At 44.1% G+C, this 22271-nt stretch overlaps 1 protein-coding gene across 2 annotated transcripts in view; it reads left to right on the plus strand.

Annotated features, from left to right (window-relative positions):
* Window positions 1-22271, plus strand: part of LOC139558629 (atrial natriuretic peptide receptor 1-like) — a 123560-nt gene that overhangs the window by 90493 nt on the left and 10796 nt on the right. For both annotated transcript variants that reach the window (XM_071373879.1, XM_071373878.1), the window contains exons 6-11: window positions 4571-4665; window positions 4856-4991; window positions 15631-15715; window positions 18334-18454; window positions 18593-18667; window positions 21747-21827. In XM_071373879.1, coding sequence (XP_071229980.1) covers window positions 4571-4665; window positions 4856-4991; window positions 15631-15715; window positions 18334-18454; window positions 18593-18667; window positions 21747-21827 — 593 coding nt within the window. The remainder of the gene's footprint in view (window positions 1-4570; window positions 4666-4855; window positions 4992-15630; window positions 15716-18333; window positions 18455-18592; window positions 18668-21746; window positions 21828-22271) is intronic.

Consider the following 22271-nt stretch of genomic DNA (forward strand, 5'->3'; position numbering starts at 1 on the left):
GGTGTCCGGTAGGGTGGAGGTGATATGGTCCTTGACTAGTCTCTCAAAGCACTTCATGATGACGGAAGTGAGTGCTACGGGGCGGTAGTCGTTTAGCTCAGTTACCTTAGCTTTCTTGGGAACAGGAACAATGGTGGCCCTCTTGAAGCATGTGGGAACAGCAGACTGGGATAAGGATTGATTGAATATGTCCGTAAACACACCAGCCAGCTGGTCTGCGCATGCTCTGAGGACGCGGCTGGGAATGCCGTCTGGGCCTGCAGCCTTGCGAGGGTTAACACGTTTAAATGTTTTACTCACCTCGGCTGCAGTGAAGGAGAGCCCGCAGGTTTTGGTAGGGGGCTTTGTCAGTGGCACTGTATTGTCCTCAAAGCGGGCAAAAAAGTTGTTTAGCCTGTCTGGGAGCAAGACATCCTGGTCCGCGACGGGGCTGGTTTTCTTTTTGTAATCCGTGATTGACTGTAGACCCTGCCACATACCTCTTGTGTCTGAGCTGTTGAATTGCGACTCGATTTTGTCTCTGTACTGGGACTTAGCCTGTTTGATTGCCTTGCGGAGAGAATAGCTACACTGTTTGTATTCGGTCATGCTTCCGGTCACCTTGCCCTGGTTAAAAGCAGTGGTTCGCGCTTTCAGTTTCACGCGAATGCTGCCGTCAATCCACGGTTTCTGGTTTGGGAATGTTTTAATCGTTGCTGTGGGTACGACATCGTCAATGCACTTCCTAATGAACTCGCTCACCGAATCAGCATATTCGTCAATATTGTTGTTGGACGCGATGCGGAACATATTCCAATCCGCGTGATCGAAGCAGTCTTGAAGCGTGGATTCAGATTGGTCGGACCAGCGTTGAACAGACCTGAGCGCGGGAGCTTGTTGTTTGAGTTTCTGTTTGTAGGCTGGAATCAACAAAATGGAGTCGTGGTCAGCTTTTCCGAAAGGGGGGCGGGGGAGGGCCTTATATGCGTCGCGGAAATTAGTATAACAATGATCTAGGGTTTTCCCAGCCCTGGTAGCACAATCGATATGCTGATAGAATTTAGGGAGTTTTGTTTTTAGATTAGCCTTGTTAAAATCCCCAGCTACGATGAATGCAGCCTCAGGGTGTGTGGTTTCCAGTTTACAAAGAGTCAGATAAAGTTCGTTCAGGGCCATCGATGTGTCTGCTTGGGGGGGAATATATACGGCTGTGATTATGATTGAAGAGAATTCCCTTGGTAGATAATGCGGTCGACATTTGATTGTGAGGAGTTCTAGATCAGGTGAACAGAATGACTTGAGTTCCTGTGTGTTGTTATGATGATCACACCACTTCTCGTTAATCATAAGGCATACCCCCCCGCCCCTCTTCTTACCGGAAAGATGTTTGTTTCTGTCGGCGCGATGCATGAAGAAACCAGCTGGCTGCACCGACTCCGTTAGCGTCCCTTGAGTTAGCCATGTTTCCGTGAAGCAGAGCACGTTGCAATCCCTGATGTCTCTCTGGAATGCTACCCGTGCTCGGATTTCATCAACCTTATTGTCAAGAGACTGGACATTGGCGAGTAGTATGCTAGGGAGTGGAGCGCGATGTGCCCGTCTCCGAAGCCTGACCACGAGACCGCCTCGTTTGCCCCTTTTTCGGCGTCGCACAGGGTCGCCGGCTGGGATCAGATCCATTGTATTGGGTGGAAGGCAAAACACTGGATCCGTTTCGGGAAAGTCATATTCCTGGTAGGAACGATGATGAGTTGACGTTAATCGTATATTCAGTAGTTCCTCCCAACTGTATGTAATGAAACCTAAGATTACCTGGGGTACCGATGTAAGAAATAACACATAAAAAAACAAAATACTGCATATTTTCCAAGGAACGCGAAGCGAGGCGGCCATCTCTTTTCGGCGCCGGAACTTTTTCCTCTTTCTCATCTGGACTGACCACCACAATCTGGAGTACATCCGGGCAGCGAGGAGACTGAATCCTCGCCAGGCAAGGTGGGCCATGTTTTTCACCCGTTTTGTTTTCACCCTTTCTTACAAACCAGGCTCCTAGAACGTGAAGGCAGACGCACTGTCCCGGCTGTATGACACAGGGGAGCGGCCCATGGATCCCACCCCCATACTCCCGGCCTCCTGCCTGGTGGCGCCGGTAGTGTGGGAGATGGACGCGGACATTGAGCAGGCGTTACGTGCAGAGCCCGCTCCCCTCCAGTGTCCCGCTGGGCGTTTGTACGTACCGTCTGCTGTCCGTGACCGGCTGATCTATTGGGCCCACACGTCACCCTCCTCCGGTCATCCAGAGGAATGAGTGGGAAGTACTGGTGGCCCACTTTGGCTAAGGAGGTGAGGGTTTATTTTTCCTCCTGCTCGGTGTGTAAGGCTCCTAGGCACCTGCCCAGAGGTAAGCTACACCCCTTACCCGTTCCACAATGGCCTTGGTCGCACCTGTCAGTTGATTTCCTTACCGATCTTCCTCCCTCACAGGGTAACACCATTGTCATTGTGGACCGTTTTTCCAAGTCCTGTCGTCTCCTCCCTCTGCCCGGTCTCCCTCCGGGCCTACAGACTGCGGAGGCCTTGTTTACACACGTCTTCCGGCACTACGGGGTGCCTGAGGATATAGTGTCTGACCCAGTTCACTTCGAAGGTCTGGAGGGCGTTCATGGAAGGTCTGGTGGTCTCGATCAGCCTTACCTCGGGTTTTCACCCCGAGAGTAACGGGCAAGTGGAGAGAGTTAACCAGGATGTGGGTAGGTTTCTGAGGTCTTATTGCCAGGACCGGCCCGGGGAGTGGGCGGCGTTCGTGCCCTGGGCAGAGATGGCACAGAACTCGCTCCGCCACTCCTCCACTAACCTCTCCCCCTTCCAGTGCGTACTGGGGTACCAGCTAGTTCTGGCGCCTTGGCATCAGATCCACCTTTCAATTTCCATTTGTTTTATTTTGTCTTGTTTTCCCACACACCTGGTTTACATTGCCTCATTACTTGTTGTGTATTTAACCCTCTGTTCCACCCATGTCTGTGTGTGAGATTGTTTGTTGTAAGTGCATGTGCACTTCTGACTGGTTTTGCAACGGGTTATTTTACCCGTATTTTGTTGTTCTGGGCACCGCTTGTTTTTGCATTATTAAAGTGCTCCAGTTGTTACCCATTTCTGCTTCCCTGCAGCCAGTTACGCACCGCTTACAGTGATCTTATTTCTATGAGCTCAATCAAAATCTGTTCAACTCTGACTCAAGAAGATAGAGGAATTTGAGAGTGCCGAAAGAGAGAGCGATTTTTCCCAAACTTTATTACTACACTCTTCCAGCACAGTGGTCTGAAAGAAGTGAAGAAGTGGGAGGTTTGGGTTAGGAGGCTAGGCTTTTGACTGTGAGGTTGCAGGTTCAGTTCCCAGACACTGTGTGTCTCTGTCATTGATCAAATAAGCCTAAGAGGTGAAGTATGGGAAATGCCTAGGTGCCTGTGAAGTTCTAAAAACTTCAAAACTAAAAGTCAGCTCCCGCCATTTTATTGGCAGAACTATTGCTGCAGTGCATGTGCAACACAGTGCTATAACATCTTCTAGTACAGGTTTTTGTTTTAGTTTTTTTGTATCAAGCTAACTTTTTAGGTCTCACAACTGCAGGGTCAAGAGCCAAACTAAGAGATGGCATCAGTTTGAATCAACTCATATATTTTCCCTGGTTTCCCCCAAACCCTATTGATATTCAAAACCATGTCCGTCTCCAGTGTGCACGCTGTAGTTTAAGTTTTTTTTTAAGCGAGCTTGATAAATGTGCCGTATGGATTACTTAACCAAAGACTTGATTCAAGAGAGTTGCTTTACATCACATTATGCTCCTATTTCCCATTACCCCCTCCACAACATTAAAGACGGTGTACAGAAGTTAAGTTGCTAATTTACCTCAAATTTTGACTTGAGGTGTAAGATCTTAAATTTTAAATCTGAAACTTGTTGTGTATTTCAGGTTTAGAAAAGGCTTCTGAAGTTTGATATTCCTTTACGAAAAATGTATCAACCCCTACAAAAATGTCAATTAATAATTAATTAATAATAATTCACATTTCCTGTTTCTGCAGGATCATTTTCCTACTGTAGCAAACTGGCTCAAATGAAGATCCTACATCTGTACTTGTGACTTGGCAAGGCTAACTTTCTGCATCCTGTTGGTTTGTTTTACTGCGGGGGACAGGATATAGCAACACACAGGGACTGGCAACAGGTGGTGCTACACAATATGGTCCCAGCTGGCTAGTTTGTTCATTTATTTTGTAAAGGGCAACAAAATCAATCAACGGGATTGAACAAAGGGCCCATCTCTCAATCTTGAAAGCAATGAGGAAATAGCACAGCTTGCGCCCAGATTGTGCACCTGAATCCTTTGTGTTAATCTCTTTGTTCTTTCTTTCTTTCTTTCTTTCTTTCTTTCTTTCTTTCTTTCTTTCTTTCTTTCTTTCTTTCTTTCTTTCTTTCTTTATCTCTCTCTCTCTCTCTCTCTCTCTCTCTCTCTCTCTCTCTCTCTCTCTCTCTCTCTCTCTCTCTCTCTCTCTCTCTCTCTCTCTCTCTCCACCCCCCTCTTCTGTGGCAGGTGTTACTGGCTTGGTTCAAATTGATGGAGAAGGCGATCGGGAGATTGACTTTGCCTTGTGGGACATGACCGATCTTGACTCTGGGGTCTTTCAGGTAGGCACTGACTGCTCCTCTAGCAAAATGGTGGTTAGGCACAAACACACACTGGCACATAAATACAGATTCACACTCTGTAGCTGTGTTCTTTGTCCTCTTCCAGTGCAGCAGCTATAAAACCTGCAATGACATGCACTTTCGTTCAACACCCAAAGTTAGGCTAACCATCTATCCTGTGTATCTCCAGATCGTATCCGTCTACAACAGCACCCTGAAGGAGTTGGTTCCAGTGCCGGGCATGAAGGTCCAGTGGCCGGGGGGCGCCCCGCCCCAAGACATCCCCGACTGTGGCTTCAAGAATGACAAGCCCGCTTGCTTAGCACGTATGCACTGAGGAACAAATATGTATATTTGCATACAAATAAACAAAACCCCCTGGAGATTTTATAAACACTGAGAGAAACATTCAAATGTTGTGCTGCTCACAATTAGGGCTGTTGCGGTGGCCATATTTACACCACACCGGCAGTCATGATGATAGGAGACAAATATCCTGTGACCGTTGATCACGGTAATCTCAATCCAAAACTTTTCAAATTAATGGCGCTGATGGGTAGCCTACCAAACTTGCTAATGGCCCTTGCTAATGACCTGGTACTCAACACTCAGCATGCTTTTTGCAGTTTGGAAGAGTTTGTGCAAATATTATGATGACATTTTGTGACGTTTTTGTTCATTTTGGACTTCGGTAAGGATTTTTACGTCAAAATTAATGACAGATTTCTTCAGTTATCTTAGACTAATTCTGACTATTTTGAGGAAGTGTATGCTGGCTATGGCATCTTAAAATGGTCAAACAGTACTATTTTGTTTCTCATTCGGTTCGACTAGCCGACTTTGGCTAGCCACCAGCCGAACTGAAGCATTCTGACTCATTCAGAGTGCTGTTACGAAATGGACACGGTAAAGCCCGGACCCGTTATGCATAGATTTTTTAAACCTGTTCCGAAAGGACCAAAAGGACAAACTGTCGAATACGAGTGAAGGAAGCAGCAGAAACTGTTTTGCCAATTGCCAAATGTTTTTCTACTTTATTCAACCGGAGCCATGGAGAAAAGGGGGAGAGAGAGAGAGGCAAAGAGCGAGCAGCTGTAGGCTATTAGGAGGAGTGGAGGCCGTTTGGTGTGTGTATGTGTGTGTGAGTAACACACGGGAAGCTCAGAGCACCATGAGGCACAGAGGGAGAGACCACAACCACTTATCTCATGCTAGACTAACTTCTTGCTAGTTATTTATCATCCCATCTGGGTACATAGTAGCTGTCTTCAATCAAAATCAAGTCAAATGTATTTATATAGCCCTTCTTACATCAGCTGATATATCAAAGTGCTGTACAGAAACCCAGCCTAAAACCCCAAACAGCAAGCAATGCAGGTATAGAAGCACGGTGGCTAGGAAAAACTCTCTAGAAAGTCCAAAACCTAGGAAGAAACCTAGAGAGGAACCAGGCTATGAGGGGTGGCCAGTCCTCTTATGGCTGTGCCGGGTGGAGATTATAACAGAACATGGCCAAGATGTTCAAATGTTCATAAATGTTCATCAAATAATAATAATCACAGTAGTTGTCGAGGGTGCAACAAGTCAGCACCTCAGGAGTAAATGTCAGTTGGCATAGCCGATCATTGAGAGTATCTCTACCTCTCCTGCTGTCTCTAGAGAGTTGAAAACAGCAGGTCTGGGACAGGTAGCACGTCCGGTGAACAGGTCAGGGTTCCATAGCCGCAGGCAGAACAGTTGAAACTGGAGCAGCAGCACGGCCAGGTGGACTGGGGACAGCAAGGAGTCATCATGCCAGGTAGTCCTGAGGCATGGTCCTAGGGTTCAGGTCCTCCGAGAGAGAGAAAGAAAGAAAGAGAGAATTAGAGAGAGCATACTTAATTTCACACAGGACACCGGATAAGACAGGAGAAATACTATAGATATATCAGACTGACCCTAACCCCCCGACACATAAACTACTGCAGCATAAATACTGGAGGCTGAGACAGGAGGGGTCAGGAGACTGTGGCCCCATCCGATGATACCCCCGGACAGGGCCAAACAGGAGGGTATAACCCCACCCACTTTGCCAAAGCACAGCCCCCACACCACTAGAGGGAAAACTTCAACCACCAACTTATCATCCTGAGACAAGGCTGAGTATAGCCCAACAAAGATCTCCGCCAGGGCACAACCCAAGGGGGGGCGCCAACCCAGACAGGAAGACCACGTCAGTGACTCAACCCACTCAAGTGACGCACCCCTCCTAGGGATGACATGGAAGAGCACCAGTAAGCCAGTGACTCAGCCCCTGTAATAGGGTTAGAGGCAGAGAATCCCAGTGGAGAGAGGGGAACCGGCCAGGCAGAGACAGCAAGGGCCGTTCGTTGCTCCAGAGCCTTTTCGTTCACCTTCACACTCCTGGGCCAGACTACACTCAATCATATGACCCACTGAAGAGATGAGTCTTCAGTAAAAACTTAAAGGTTGAGACCGAGTCTGCGTCTCTCACATGGGTAGGCAGACCATTCCATAAAAATGGAGATCTAAAGCCCTGCCTCCAGCTGTTTGCTTAGAAATTCTAGGGACAATTAGGAGGCCTGCGTCTTGTGACCGTAGCGTACGTGTAGGTATGTACGGCAGGACCAAATCGGAAAGATAGGTAGGAGCAAGCCCATGTAACGCTTTGTAGGTTAACAGTAAAACCTTGAAATCAGCCCTTGCCTTAACAGGAAGCCAGTGTAGGGAGGCTAGCACTGGAGTAATATGATATTTTTTTTTGGTTCTAGTCAGGATTCTAGCAGCCGTATTTAGCACTAACTGAAGTTTATTTAGTGCTTTATCCGGGTAGCCGGAAAGTAGAGCATTGCAGTAGTCTAACCTAGAAGTAACAAAAGCATGGATTTTTGGACAGAAAGTTTCTGATTTTTGCAATGTTACGTAGATGGAAAAAAAAAGCTGTCCTTGAAACAGTCTTGATATGTTCATCAAAAGAGAGATCAGGGTCCAGAGTAACGCCGAGGTCCTTCACAGTTTTATTTGAGACGACTGTACAACTATCAAGATTAATTGTCAGATTCAACAGAAAATGTCTTTGTTTCTTGGGACCTAGAACAAGCATCTCTGTTTTGTCCGAGTTTAAAAGTAGAAAGTTTGCAGCCATCCACTTCCTTATGTCTGAAACACAGGCTTCTAGCGAGGGCAATTTTGGGGCTTCACCATGTTTCATTGAAATGTACAGCTGTGTGTCATCCGCATACCAGTGAAAGTTAGCATTATGTTTTCGACTGCATCAAACCGAAAGCAGCTAGCTAGCTAGGCTAATTGAGTCTAGCCATAACATTACTGAGCTTTTCACCGTCCTACAGTTAGCCTACACATTTTTCTATTTTTTATTTCACCTTTATTTAACCAGGTAGGCCAGTTGAGAACAAGTTCTCATTTACATTTACATTTAAGTCATTTAGCAGACGCTCTTATCCAGAGCGACTTACAAGTTGGTGCATTCACCTTATGATGTCCAGTGGAACAACCACTTTACAATAGTGCATCTAACTCTAAGGGGGGGGGGGGGGTTTAGAAGGATTACTTTATCCTATCCTAGGTATTCCTTAAAGAGGTGGGGTTTCAGGTGTCTCCGGAAGGTGGTGATTGATTCCGCTGACCTGGCGTCGTGGGGGAGTTTGTTCCACCATTGGGGTGCCAGAGCAGCGAACAGTTTTGACTGGGCTGAGCGGGAGCTGTACTTCCTCAGAGGTAGGGAGGCGAGCAGGCCAGAGGTGGATGAACGCAGTGCCCTTGTTTGGGTGTAGGGCCTGATCAGAGCCTGAAGGTACGGAGGTGCCGTTCCCCTCACAGCTCCGTAGGCAAGCACCATGGTCTTGTAGCGGATGCGAGCTTCAACTGGAAGCCAGTGGAGAGAGCGGAGGAGCGGGGTGACGTGAGAGAAATTGGGAAGGTTGAACACCAGACGGGCTGCGGCGTTCTGGATGAGTTGTAGGGGTTTAATCGCACAGGCAGGGAGCCCAGCCAACAGCGAGTTGCAGTAATCCAGACGGGAGATGACAAGTGCCTGGATTAGGACCTGTGAACTGGCCAAGATAAAGCAAAGCAGTGCGACAAAAAAAAAACACAGAGTTACACATGAGATAAACAAATGTACAGTCAATAACACAATAGAACAATCTGTATACAGTGTGTGCAAATGAAGTAAGGAGGTAAGGCAATAAATAGGCCAATAGTGGCGATGTATTTACAATTTAGCAATTTACACTGGAGTGATAGATGTGCAGATGAGGATGTGCAAGTAGAAATACTGGTGTGCAAAAGAGCAGAAAAACAAAAACAAATATGGGAATGAGGTAGGTAGTTGGTTGGATGGGCTATTTACAGATGGGCTGTGTACAGCTGCAGCGATCGGTAAGTTGCTCTGACAGCTGACGCTTAAAGTTGGAAGGAAAGGCGGCCAAAGGTGGTGTTGGCTTTGGGGATGACCAGTGAAATATACCTGCTGGAGCGTGTGCTACTGGTGGGTGTTGCTATGGTGACCAGTGAGCTGAGATAAGGCGGAGCTTTACCAAGCAAAGACTTATAGATGACCTGGAGCCAGTGGGTTTGGTGACGAATATGTAGTGAGGTCCAGCCAACGAGAGCATACAGGTCGCAGTGGTGGGTAGTATATGGGGCTTTGGTGACAAAACGGATGGCACTGTGATAGACTGCATCCAATTTGTTGAGTAGTGTTGGAGGCTATTTTGTAAATGACATCGCCGAAGTCAAGGATCGGTAGGATAGTCGGTTTTACGAGGGTATGTTTGGCAGCATAAGTGAAGGAGGCTTTGTTGCGAAACACGGAGCAGATTCTAGATTTAACTTTGGATTGGAGATGCTTAATGTGAGTCTGGAAGGAGAGTTTACAGTCTAGCCAGACACCTAGGTATTTATAGTTGTCCACATATTCTAAGTCAGAACCGTCCAGAGTAGCGATGCTAGTCGGGCGGGCGGGTGCGGGCAGCAATCGGTTGAAGAGCATACATTTAGTTTTACTAGCATTTAAGAGCAGTTGGAGGCCACAGAAGGAGTGTTGTATGGCGTTAAAGCTTGTTTGGAGGTTTGTTAACACAGTGTCCAAAGAAGGGCCAGATGTACAGTTGAAGTCGGAAGTTTACATACACTTAGGTTGGAGTCATTAAAACTCATTTTTAAACCACTCGACAATTCCTTGTTAACAAACTATGGTTTTGACAAGTCGGGTTAGGACATCTACTAGTAATTTTCCAAAAATTGTTTAAAGACAGATTATTTCACTTATAATTCACTGTATCACATTTCCAGTGGGTCAGAAGTTTACATACAGTAAGTTGACTGTGCCTTTAAACAGCTTGGAAAATTCCAGAAAATGATGCCATGGCTTTAGAAGCTTCTGATAGGCTAATTGACATAATTTGAGTCAATTGGAGGTGTACCCGTGGATGTATTTCAAGGCCTACCTTCAAACTCAGTACCTCTTTGCTTGACATCATGGGAAAATCAAAAGAAATCAGCCAAGACCTCAGAAAAAAATTGTAGACCTCCACAAGTCAGGTTCATCCTTAGGAGCAATTTCCAAACGCCTGAAGGTACCGCGTTCATCTGTACAAACAATAGTACGCAAGTATGAACACCATGGGACCACGCAGCCGTCATACCGCTCAGGAAGGAGACGTGATCTGTCTCCTGGAGATGAACGTACTTTGGTGTGAAAAGTGAAAATCAATCCCAGAACAACAGCAAAGGACCTTGTGAAAATGCTGGAGGAAACAGGTACAAAAGTATCTATATCCACAGTAAAACGAGTCCTATATCGACAAATCCTGAAAGGCCGCTCGGCAAGGAAGAAGCCAGACTACTGTTTGCAATTGCACATGGGGACAAAGATCGTACTTTTTGGAGAAATATCCTCTGGTCTGATGAAACAAAAATAGAACTGTTTGGCCATAATGACCATTATGTTTGGAGGAAGAAGGGGGAGGCTTGCAAGCCGAAGAACACCATCCCAACCGTGAAGCACGGGGGTGGCAACATCATGTTGTGGGGGTGCTTTGCTGCAGGAGGGACTGGTGCACTTCACAAAATATATGTCATCATGAGGCGTGAAAATTATGTGGATATATTGAAGCAACATCTCAAGACATCAGTCAGGGACTTAAAGCTTGGTCGCAAATGGGTCTTCCAAATGGACAATGACCCCAAGCATACTTCCAAAGTTGTGGCAAAATGGCTTAAGGACAACAAAGTCAAGATATTGGAGTGGCCATCACAAAGCCCTGACCTCAATCCAATAGAAAATTCGTGGGCAGAACTGAAAACGTGTGTGGGAGCAAGGAGGCCTACAAACCTGACTCAGTTACACCAGCTCTGTCAGGAGGAATGGGCCAAAATTCACCCAACTTATTGTGGGAAGCTTGTGGAAGGCTACTCGAAACGTTTGACCCAAGTTAAACAATTGAAAGGCAATGCTACCAAACACTAATTGAGTGTATGTAAACTTCTGACCCACTGGGAATGTGATGAAAGAAATAAAAGTTGAAATAAATCATTCTCTCGACTATTAGTCTGACATTTCACATTCTTAAAATGAAGTGGTGATCCTAACTGACCTAAGACAGGCAATTTTTTACCAGGATTATATGTCAGGAATTGTGAAAAACTGAGTTTAAATGTATTTGGCTAAGGTGTATGTAAACTTTCGACTTCAACTGTAAATAGAATGGTGTCGTCTGCGTAGAGGTGGATCAAAGAATCACACGCAGCAAGAGCGACATCATTGATATATACAGAGAAAAGAGTGGGCCCGAGAATTGAGCCCTGTGGCACCCCCATAGAGACTGCTCGAGGTCCGGACAACAGGCCCTCCGATTTGACACACTGAACTCTATCTGAGAAGTAGTTAGTGAACCAGGCGAGGCAGTCATTAGAGAAACCAAGGCTGTTGATTCTGCCGATAAGAATACGGTGATAGACAGAGTCAAAAGCCTTGGCCAGGTCGATAAAGACAGCTGCACAGTACTGTCTTTTATCGATGGCGGTTATCATATCATTCAGGACCTTGCGCGTGGCTGAGGTGCAGCCGTGACCAGCTCAGAAACCAGATTGCATAGAGGAGAAGGTACGGTGGGATTCGATAATGGTCGGTGATCTGGCTTTCGAAGACTTTAGAAAGGCAGGGCAGAATGGATATAGGTCTATAACAGTTTGGGTCTAAAGGATCTCCCCCTTTGAAGAGGGGAATGACTGCGGCCGCTTTCCAATCTTTAGGAATCGCAGACGATACGAAAGAGAGGTTGAACAGACTAGTAATAGGGTTTGGCGGCAGATGATGGCGACAGATCATTTTAGGAAGAGAGGGTCCAGATTGTCTATCCCAGCTGATTTGTAGGGATCCAGATTTTGGAGCTCTTTCAGAACATCAGCTGTCTGGATTTGGGTGAAGGAGAAGCGGGGGGGGGCTTGGGCCAATTGCTGCGGGGGGGTGCGGAGCTGTTGGTTGGGGTAGACAGGTGGAAAGCATGCTTAGTCAAATTCTCGATTATCGTGGATAACCTAACAACTCCACTCTGATTATAGCGTAAATAGCAGCCTACCTGTTGGCTTTTGGTCATTGTAACTATTCTTTCTCATTTCTGTAATTTAATTCCATCTTTCATTGATTAGATATCCCCTAACTTTATTGCTACAAAGCATAGCAGCAATGCAGTTGTCTCTCTCTCCCTGCTGGAAGGGAAAGGATCAGAGCTCATGCCTTTTTTTTGCAACTTTTTCCAATTCATGAATATAGAGTTGCATCAAATCAAATACATTTGCATTTGTCACGTGTGCCGAATACAACAAGTATAGACCTTACAGTGAAATGCTTACTTACAAGCCCTTAATGCAGTTCAAGAAATAGAGTTAAGAAAATATGTAATAAATATCTTTATTTAGTGAAGTTCTAAATAACTTTATGAAGTAAAGTAAAAAAAGAAATGTAAAAATATAAGTAACACAATAAAATAACAATAACGAGACTATATACAGGGGGTACCGATACTGAGTCAATGTGCGGGGGTACAGGTTAGTCGAGGTAATTTGTACATGTAGGTACGGGTAAAGTGACTGTAAATAGATAAGAAACAACGAGTAGCAGCAGTGTAAAAATAAACGGGGGTTGGGTCAATGTAAATAGTCTGGGTGGCCATTTGATGAATTGTTCAGCAGTCTTATGGCTTGGGGGTAGAAGCTGTTAAGGAGACTTTTGGCGCTCCGGTACTGCTTGCCGTGCGGTAGCAGAGAGAACAGTCTATGACTTGGGTGACTGGAGTCTTTGACAATTTTTTGAGCCTTCCTCTGACACCGCCTAGTATATAGGTCCTGGATGTCAGGAAGCTTGTCCCCGGTGATGTACTGAGACGTACGCACTCCCCTCTGTAGCGCCTCACGGTCAGATGCAGAGCAGTTGCCATACCAGGCGGTGATGCAACCGATCAGGATGCTCTCGATGGTGCAGCTGTATAACTCTTTGAGGATCTGGGGACCCATGCCGAATCTTTTCAGTCTCCTGAGGGGGAAAAGGTTTTGTCGTGTCCTCTTCACGACTCTCTTGGTGTGTTTGGACCATGATAGTTTGTTGGTGATGTGGACACCAAGGAACTTGAAACTCTCGAACCGTTGCACTACAGCCCAGTCGATGTTAATGGGGGCCTGTTTTGCCCGCCTTCTCCTATAGTCCACGATCAGCTCCTTTTTTGTCTTGCTCACATTGAGGAAGAGGTTGTTGTCCTGGCACCACAGGTCTCTGACCTCCTCCCTATAGGCTGTCTTGTCAGTGATCAGGCCTACCACTGTTGTGTCGTCAGCAAACTTAATGATGGTGTTTGGCCATGCAGTCGTGGTTGAACAGGGAGTACGGGACTAAGCACGCACCCCTGAGGGGCCCCAGTGTTGAGGTTTAGCATGGCAGATATGTTGTTGCCTACCCTTACCACCTGGGGGCGGCCCATCAGGAAGTCCAGGATCCAGTTGCAGAGAGAGGTGTTTAGTCACAGGGTCCTGAGCTTAGTGATGAGCTTTGTGGGCACTATTGTGTTGAACCCTCAGCTGTAGTCAATGAACAGCATTCTCACATAGGTGTTCCTTTTGTCCAGGTGGGAAAGGTCAGTGTGGAGCGCGATTGAGATTGAGTCATCTGTGGATCTGTTGGGGCGTTATGCGAATTGGGGTGGGACTAGGGTTTCCGGAATGATGGTGTTGATGTGAGCCATGACCAGCCTTTCAAAGCACTTCATGGCTACCAACATGAGTGCTACAGTGCGGTAATCATTTAGGCATGTTACCTTCGCTTCCTTGGGCACAGGGACTATGGTGGTCTGCTTGAAACATCAAATCAAATTGTATTGGTCACATAAACATATTTCGCAGATGTAGTGAAATGCTTGTTTTCCTAGTTCCAACAGTGCAGTAGTATTTAAAAACGATTCACAATACACGCAATCTAAAAGTAAAAGAGTGGATTTAAGAAATATATAAATATTAGATCAAGCAATGTCGGAGTGGTATTGACTAAAATACAGTAGAATAGAATACAGTAAACACATATGAGTTGAGTAAAGCAGTATTTAAACATTATTAATGTGACCAGTGTTCCATTATTAAAGGGGCCAGTGATTCCATGTATATAGGGCAGCAGCCTCAAAGGTGCAGGGTTGCGTAACTGGGTGGAAGCCGGCTAGTGATGGCTATTTAACAATCTGATGGCCTTAAGATAGAAGCTGTTTTTCAGTCTCTCGGTCTCATCTTTGATGCACCTGTACTGACCTCGCCTTCTGGATGATAGCGGGGTGAACAGGCCATGGCTCGGGTGGTTGATGTCCTTGATTGTCTGTTTACCCTTCCTGTGACATCTGGTGCTGTAGGTGTACTGGTGCTGTAGGGCAGGTAGTTTGCCCCCGGTGATGCGTTGGGCAGACCGCACCACCCTCTGGAGATGCCTGCGGTTGTGGGTGGTGCAGTTGCCGTACCAGGCGGTGATACAGCCCGACAGGATGCTCTCAATTGCGCATCTGTGAAAGTTTGTGAGGGATTTAGGTGCCAAGCCAAAAACATGTACGTATTACAGACTCAGTCAGGGTGCGGTTGACAATGTCAGTGAAGTCCTGTAGCATAGCATCCGCGTCATCCGACCACTTCCGTATTGAGGGAGTCACTGGTACTTCCTGCTTTAGTTTTTGCTTGTAAGCAGGAATCAGGATGATAGAATTATGGTCAGATTTGCCAAATGGAGGGCGAGGGAGAGCTTTGTATGCGTCTCTGTGTGTGGAATAAAGGTGGTCTAGAGTTTTTTTTTACTCTGGCTGCACATGTGACATGCTGGTAGAAATTAGGTAAAACGGATTTAGGTTTGCCTGCATTAAAGTCCCTGGCCGCTAGGAGGGCCGCTTCTGGATGAGCATTTTCTTGTTTGCTTATGGCCGGATACTTCTCATAGATATGGCTTTATACAGCTGCGTTATGTTTTGATTTCAAAGACATTCTCAGGTTTAGAAGCCTATCATAACTAATTAAATAATGGATTTTATTTTGATGGCTATATTAAATGGATTTATTTACTTGTTTTAGCAACTTATATTATTTGGTTATTTTTACCTACCTTAGCTGAATGCACATGCTATAAGTGGCTATGGATAAGAGTGTCTGCTATATGAATCAAATGTAAATGTATTTATTTTATTTATTTAACCTTTATTTAACTTGGCAAGTCAGTTAAGAACAAATTCTTATTTGCAATAACGGCCTACTCCGGCCAATCACGGACCAAGCTGGGTCAACTGTGCTCCTCCCTATGCGACTGTAGTAGCTATATGAACAAAACCTTGCCATATGCTACACATACTATGACAGATGTTATTGAATTTGGCCCTGGGTATAACTTCATAGAATTCAATAACATAGTTTGTTCTTTCCTCCCAGGGACTGTCACTATGCACCAGATGGTGGCCATCGTTGTGTGCTTCATCTTCATCATCATCGTCACCGTCACCGTCTTCATCTACAGGTCAGTGGTGCCCCTTTTTTTACCGTACAGTGTACCCCTTCCCTGAGCAAGACACTGGTCGATGGTTATGGGTTCTGATGCCACCCCTCCACTCCCGACCCCTCCTCCACCCATCCTCTATCGCTATCGCCATTCTGTTCACTCTCTTCCCATACTCTGCACATCTTTCATTTTCTCTATTTTATCCCCACCTATCTCTTCCTCTTCTGTTTGTTTTTCTACCTTTAATCTCTACAATCATGGTATGTTTTTGCCTCCCTGTTTAACTTTCTTACCCACATTGTTCCTCTGTCTATCTCTCTCTTGTCCTCTTCACCCTATGACTCTCCTCTTTTCACTATCTTTCTTCCTCTGCCCTCTTTTTCCTTACTCTTTCTTTACACATTACAGGGAGATCACTGCCAGGCCAAGTGTTTCTGTCTCCTCTTCAGTGATGACTCATCACCAGGGTCATGTTTATTAGGCACCACACAGAAATAAACAGACAGAAACAGTGAGGGACTACCTGGACCTGTTTAATAAAAAACATTCATTTTCGTTTTCCATTGAAAAGTGTTTTTATATATTTACCTCCAGCCCTGTGTTTGCCCTTTGACCCTTCTCTCTGGCCTGTTTCCAGCTCCATCAGTCTTGCAGCTGAAAAGGTCACTTGCTTTATAGCTTGTCGTGTCTTGTGATGAAATTGTTTAACATTGAGTGCAAGTCCAGGTGAAAGTATACCTTACTTTCTAAATAATTGTTTTCTCTGGAGGAATATCAGGCCTAAGGTCGAAGTATATTATGTCTCGTATCAAATATAAAAAAGCATTATGTTTTTACATTTTCTAGAGATTTATGTTCACTTTGATCGGTGAAAAGTGAAGCAGTTCAAGTTCAGTTACATATTCTAGCCAATAATTATGCTGAAGTCACTTTGTGTTTGATATAAGCTATCCTCAATCTTTACTTTTGTCTGATATTTCCGATATTTCACATTTTATTAAAGGAATACTTCGGAATTTTGGCAATCAGGCCCTTATCTACTTCCCCAGAGTCAGGTGAACTTGTGGATACCATTTTTATGTTTCTAGCGCTAGCACAATTGCTAACTAGCGCTAGCACAATTGCTAACTAGCGCTAGCACAATTGCTAACTAGCGCTAGCACAATTGCTAACTAGCGTTAGCGCAATGACTGGAACTCTATGGGTATCTGCTAGTGTGCTATGGGTATCTACTAGCACTCTAGCAGATAACCATAGACTTCCAGTCATTGTGCTAATGCTAGTAAGCATTGGCTCATGAAAGTAACTTCCTTTTTACTGGACACAGAGACATACACATTTTATCCACAAGTTAATCTGACTCTGGGGAAGTAGATAAAGGGCCTCATTGCCAAAATCCCAAAGAATCCCTTTAAATGTGCTGTAAAATTACACAGACCCTTTTTGCACTTTTTTTTTCACGTTATAAAATACAGCAATGTGTAGTACATTTGAATAGCACATAGCCGTAGGCGAATACATTTATGAATTTTTATTTTCATATTTTTGTAAAATAAGTGCTTACTATATGAATGACTTAATCTATGGATTACTAAATCTATGTGAAGTGTATCTGTAAATGTATTGCTTAAAGTAAATGGAAGCTACTCTATGATGTGTTTGTATGTTCATAGATTTAAAAAAACAACAACAACATAAATGTGTTATTACTACACATGAATAGTGACTTTTTGACCTCTTCTTACATAATGTTCCATTACAGCAAAGAATGTTAGATCAAGCACAGGAGGCTGCTGAGGGGAGGACGGCTCATAATAATGGCTGGAATGGAGTGAAAGGAATAGTATCAAACACATGGAAACCATGTGTGTGACGTGCTTGATACCATTCCATTGATTCCGTTCCAGCCATTACTATGAGCCCGTCCTCCTCAATTAAGGTGCAACCAGCCGCCTGTGATATCAATGTACATGTCTGAACAACTTCACACAGACAGCACTGTTGGTGAATGAGGACTCGATTAAGTTGTATTCACAAATTGAGGGGCGACACTCCAATCAGGTCACCCACTATAATAGAGCTCAAATCACAGATATTAATCTCTATCCAAACTCAATGAATTAATCCCATCCCCAATGCTATAGTTAGTTTGCATTTGTTTCTGAGAAATGTGTGTGTGAATACAGTTTGTAGTGGGTGGTAGGTGATAGAGGTTCTGATTTTGGAGTGTTGATGGCCTGTGTGGGTAGAGGTTCAGTCCTACACCGTGTACACTCACGCTGAAACACAGCCATGCCTCTCCTTAATCTCTGTCCTTTATTCTGGATTCTCATTCTCTCTCCCTCTTTCTCTTTATTGATTTCTCTTTCTCCGTCGCCCTCACACAATTTTGTCTTCCACCATCCTCACCTCCTTTCTCTACTCTATCCTTCTACCTATTTCTCCTTCTCTCTCTCTCTCTCTCTCTCTCTCTCTCTCTCTCTCTCTCTCTCTCTCTCTCTCTCTCTCTCTCTCTCTCTCTCTCTCTCTCTCTCTCAAGCCTCCTCTCTCCATCACCCTTTGTCTCCCTTTCTCTCACCTTCCACCTTCTCTTTCTGTTTGTTCCTCTCTCACCCCCCCTACACCCTCTCCATCAGGAAACTGAAGTTGGAGAATGAGTTGGCTGCTCAGCTCTGGCGGGTGCAGTGGGAGGACGTGCAGATGAGTGACCTGGAGAAAGTGATGCGCAGGGCCTGCAGCAGACTCACCCTGTCTCTGGTACTGCACGGAGAAACACACACGTACAGTATATAGAGGCTTGAAATACAGTACACCTACACACTTACACAGGGAAGCACACTGTGTTGAAAAGGACACTGTTCTCATTCCCTCTCTATGTCTCTATATGGTCCACAGAGAGGCTCCAACTATGGCTCCCTCCTGACCATGGACGGAAACTTCCAGATCTACGCCAAGACTGGCTACTACAAGGTCTGTCCTTTTACACAGGGATTGTTGTAATAGACTGACAATGCTTATGATGTTTGCTTTGTTAAGGATGTGTGTAGTGATACCTACACTAGTTGGATACATAAAGGCTTCATAAGCACTACATAAATCATCTATAAACATATGACATACTCTATATATCAGGGGTTCTCAAACTTTTGGGGGGGCTGGGGACCCCTTTTACGATAGCAAATTCATCGGGGACGCCTCATAATCAGAACACAACTGGAGTGAGATACAAATATCATAAAAGGAGTATGATTATGACTCTGGCAGTGCAGGGCCGGACCAACCAAGTCTCGGGCCCTGGGGATGACATTTAAATCCCGCCTCTAAGAATCTGAGAGAAAATGTTGCCGTTTTCAAGCTAATTTCCTGCAGTTTGACACATTTTGTCATGGGGCAGAGAGATTTTTTTGTTGATTCAGCTTTGAAGGATATTTAAAGCTCATATCCTGCAATTCCATGTATTTTGTCATGAGGCAGAGAGAAAACGTTATAGTTTTGAAGCTTAAATTACAGTGCATTTATGTTTTAAAAAACATTTTTGGGGAATACAAGAAGTATTCAGTTAAAACCTTGATAATTGGTTGAGAACCGTGGATACCAATAACTTCTACTTGCTACCAAACCCGGATCCGGGAGCACCCCCCACAGTAAAAAAGCTGACTAGCATAGCCTAGCATAGCGTCACAAGTAAATACAAGCATCTAAATATCATTAAATCACAAGTCCAAGACACCAGATGAAAGATACAGATCTTGTGAATCCAGCCATCATTTCTGATTTTTTAAATGTTTTACAGGGAAGACACAATATGTAAATCTATTAGCTAACCACGTTAGCAAAAGACACCACTTTTTTTACTCCACCAGTTTTTTACTCCATCAGTAGCTATCACTAATTTGACTAAATAAAGATATATATAGCCACTAACCAAGAAACAACTTCATAAGATGACAGTCTGATAACATATTTATGGTACAGGATATGTTTTTTTAGAAAAATGTGCATTTTTCAGGTATAAATCACAGTTGTACATTGCAGCTGCAATCTGAAATAGCGTTGGAAGCAGCCGGAATAATTACAGAGACCGACGTCAATTACCAAAATACTCATCCTAAAACATTTCTGAAAAATACACAGCCTACAGCAATCGAAAGACACAGATCTTGTGAATCCAGACAATATTTCAGATTTTCTAAGTGTTGTACAGCGAAAACACAATATATCGTTATATTAGCATACCACATGAGCTAACATCACACCAGCATTAAATCAAGGCAAAGGGGGCGATAACGTTATCGCCACCAAAATATATTAATTTTTTCACTAACCTTCTCAGAATTCTTCAGATGACAGTCCTGTAACATCATATTACACAATGCATATAGAGTTTGTTCGAAAATGTGCATATTTAGCATCACAAATCGTGGTTATGCAATGTAATCTGTCAAAACATGGCATGCATTCGGGCCGGCGCCATCTTGGAAAGGCACCTATGTTTACGATTATTTATCGATTAGATTGACAAAAAAAATACAGGTTGGACAGCTAATGAAAGATGCATTGGTTATTAATGCAACCGCTGATTTAGATTTTTTAAATTTACGTTACTAGACATACATTGTGAGTTACAGCCAGACTAGTGCCGCAAAAAATGGCTGACAACTGCGTTTACATTTTTCCACATAAATACGGAATAAAATCATAAATAACTCTTACTTTTGGACGAGCTTCCATCAGTATCTTGGGCAATGTGTCCTTTGTCCAAAAGTATCGTTGCTTTGTTGTAAAACGACCTCCTCAACTTCAGAACTAGCAGCTAACGATAGCTACACGGCACACACATGCCCAAATCCTCAAACGCAATACTAAGGAAATTCAGAAAGATAGCAATATACTCGCATAAACTGATATAAATCGGTTTCAAATAACTTCGTTATGATGTTTCTAACACCTATATCGAATTAAATCACAGACGGATATATCTTTGATCAATAACGAGAGCTTTTGAGCATGCGATTCTGATGTCCTCCCTTGCGTCCAGGCGAGCGTCAAAAAGAAGGGTCATCTCACTCCATTCCCTTTTATAAACTCTGAGAAACACCTAGAGACACCATTCCACTTCTCATTGGTTACTGACATCCAGGGGAAGGCGGGTGCAGTTCATTTCGATCCATAGGGCATACACAGAGCTTAAAACTGATCCGAGATCAGAGACTATTTTTCAGAGCTTCGCATGTCCTGTCATGATTTTCGCTGTAGAAAGAGTTCTGGTTCACCCACAGACATAATTCAAACGGTTTTAGAAACTAGAGATTGTTTTCTATCCAATAGTAATAATAATATGCATATTGTACGAGCAAGAATTGAGTATGAGGCAGTTTAATTTGGAGACGATATTTTCCAAAGTGGAAACAGCACCCCCTGTATTGACAAAAGGATAACCCTGTGACCCTCCCAGGCCCATGTTGCCTTGGGTTAATAACATACATTGTAGATGAATAATATTACATTGTATTGCAGTACGCCCTCTAAACGTATTCCACAGATCCCTTTGCCAAAATTAGTTAAATCTGTTGTTGTTAGTAATATTCACAAAAAAAATATCTGTCCGCAGACCCCCCTGCAGTACCTGGAACACACTTTGAAAACCTCTGCTATAAACGGTGTATAAACATAGTGTGTTATGTCACATTTGGCAATTCGCTCTACAGTAGGAATAATTATGTCACCCTTTATTAACCATTTAAAGTGTATGACATACGCTTACAGATTATTTGTGATGCATTTATGTAGTGCTTATGAAGCCTTTATGAATGCTATATAAAGCCTTTATGAGTTTCACTTTGTTTAAAATGGGACCCAATATTTGCCAGTGATAAGTGTTCGTCCCGGGATTCTGATAGGCTTCACCTGGGCATTTGCATCGTTTACATCCTTGGAGTCGGAATTACAAGTTAATTACAATCATTTTACTTCACCCCATATTACTGACGGACACAGATAGTAAAGTCATGGTGAAATATTGTGTTAATTAATGTGTCCTCCTTTCCAGGGAAACATTGCGGCCATTAAGTACGTCACTAACAAGAAGCGCATCGAGCTCACCAGGATGGTGCTCTTTGAGCTTAAACATGTGAGGGTTTTATTCAGTAGGCTTGTAAACATGTTGCCAGAGCAACAATGTCCTTTCTAGTATTTTGTCTACTCATTATGTTGTAAGGTGTATACTTTTCTCGGGTGTAAATGCTTTTGTATGTTGGTGATTATGTATGCAGTTGCTAGTATGTTGGTGATTATGTATGCAGTTGCTAGTATGTTGGTGATTATGTATGCAGTTGCTAGTATGTTGGTGATTATGTATGCAGTTGCTAGTATGTTGGTGATTATGTATGCAGTTGCTAGTATGTTGGTGATTATGTATGCAGTTGCTAGTATGTTGGTGATTATGTATGCAGTTGCTAGTATGTTGGTGATTATGTATGCAGTTGCTAGTATGTTGGTGATTATGTATGCAGTTGCTAGTATGTTGGTGATTATGTATGCAGTTGCTAGTATGTTGGTGATTATGTATGCAGTT

Source organism: Salvelinus alpinus, chromosome 29 (genome assembly GCF_045679555.1).
Source record: "Salvelinus alpinus chromosome 29, SLU_Salpinus.1, whole genome shotgun sequence".
Lineage (NCBI taxonomy): Eukaryota > Metazoa > Chordata > Actinopteri > Salmoniformes > Salmonidae > Salvelinus > Salvelinus alpinus.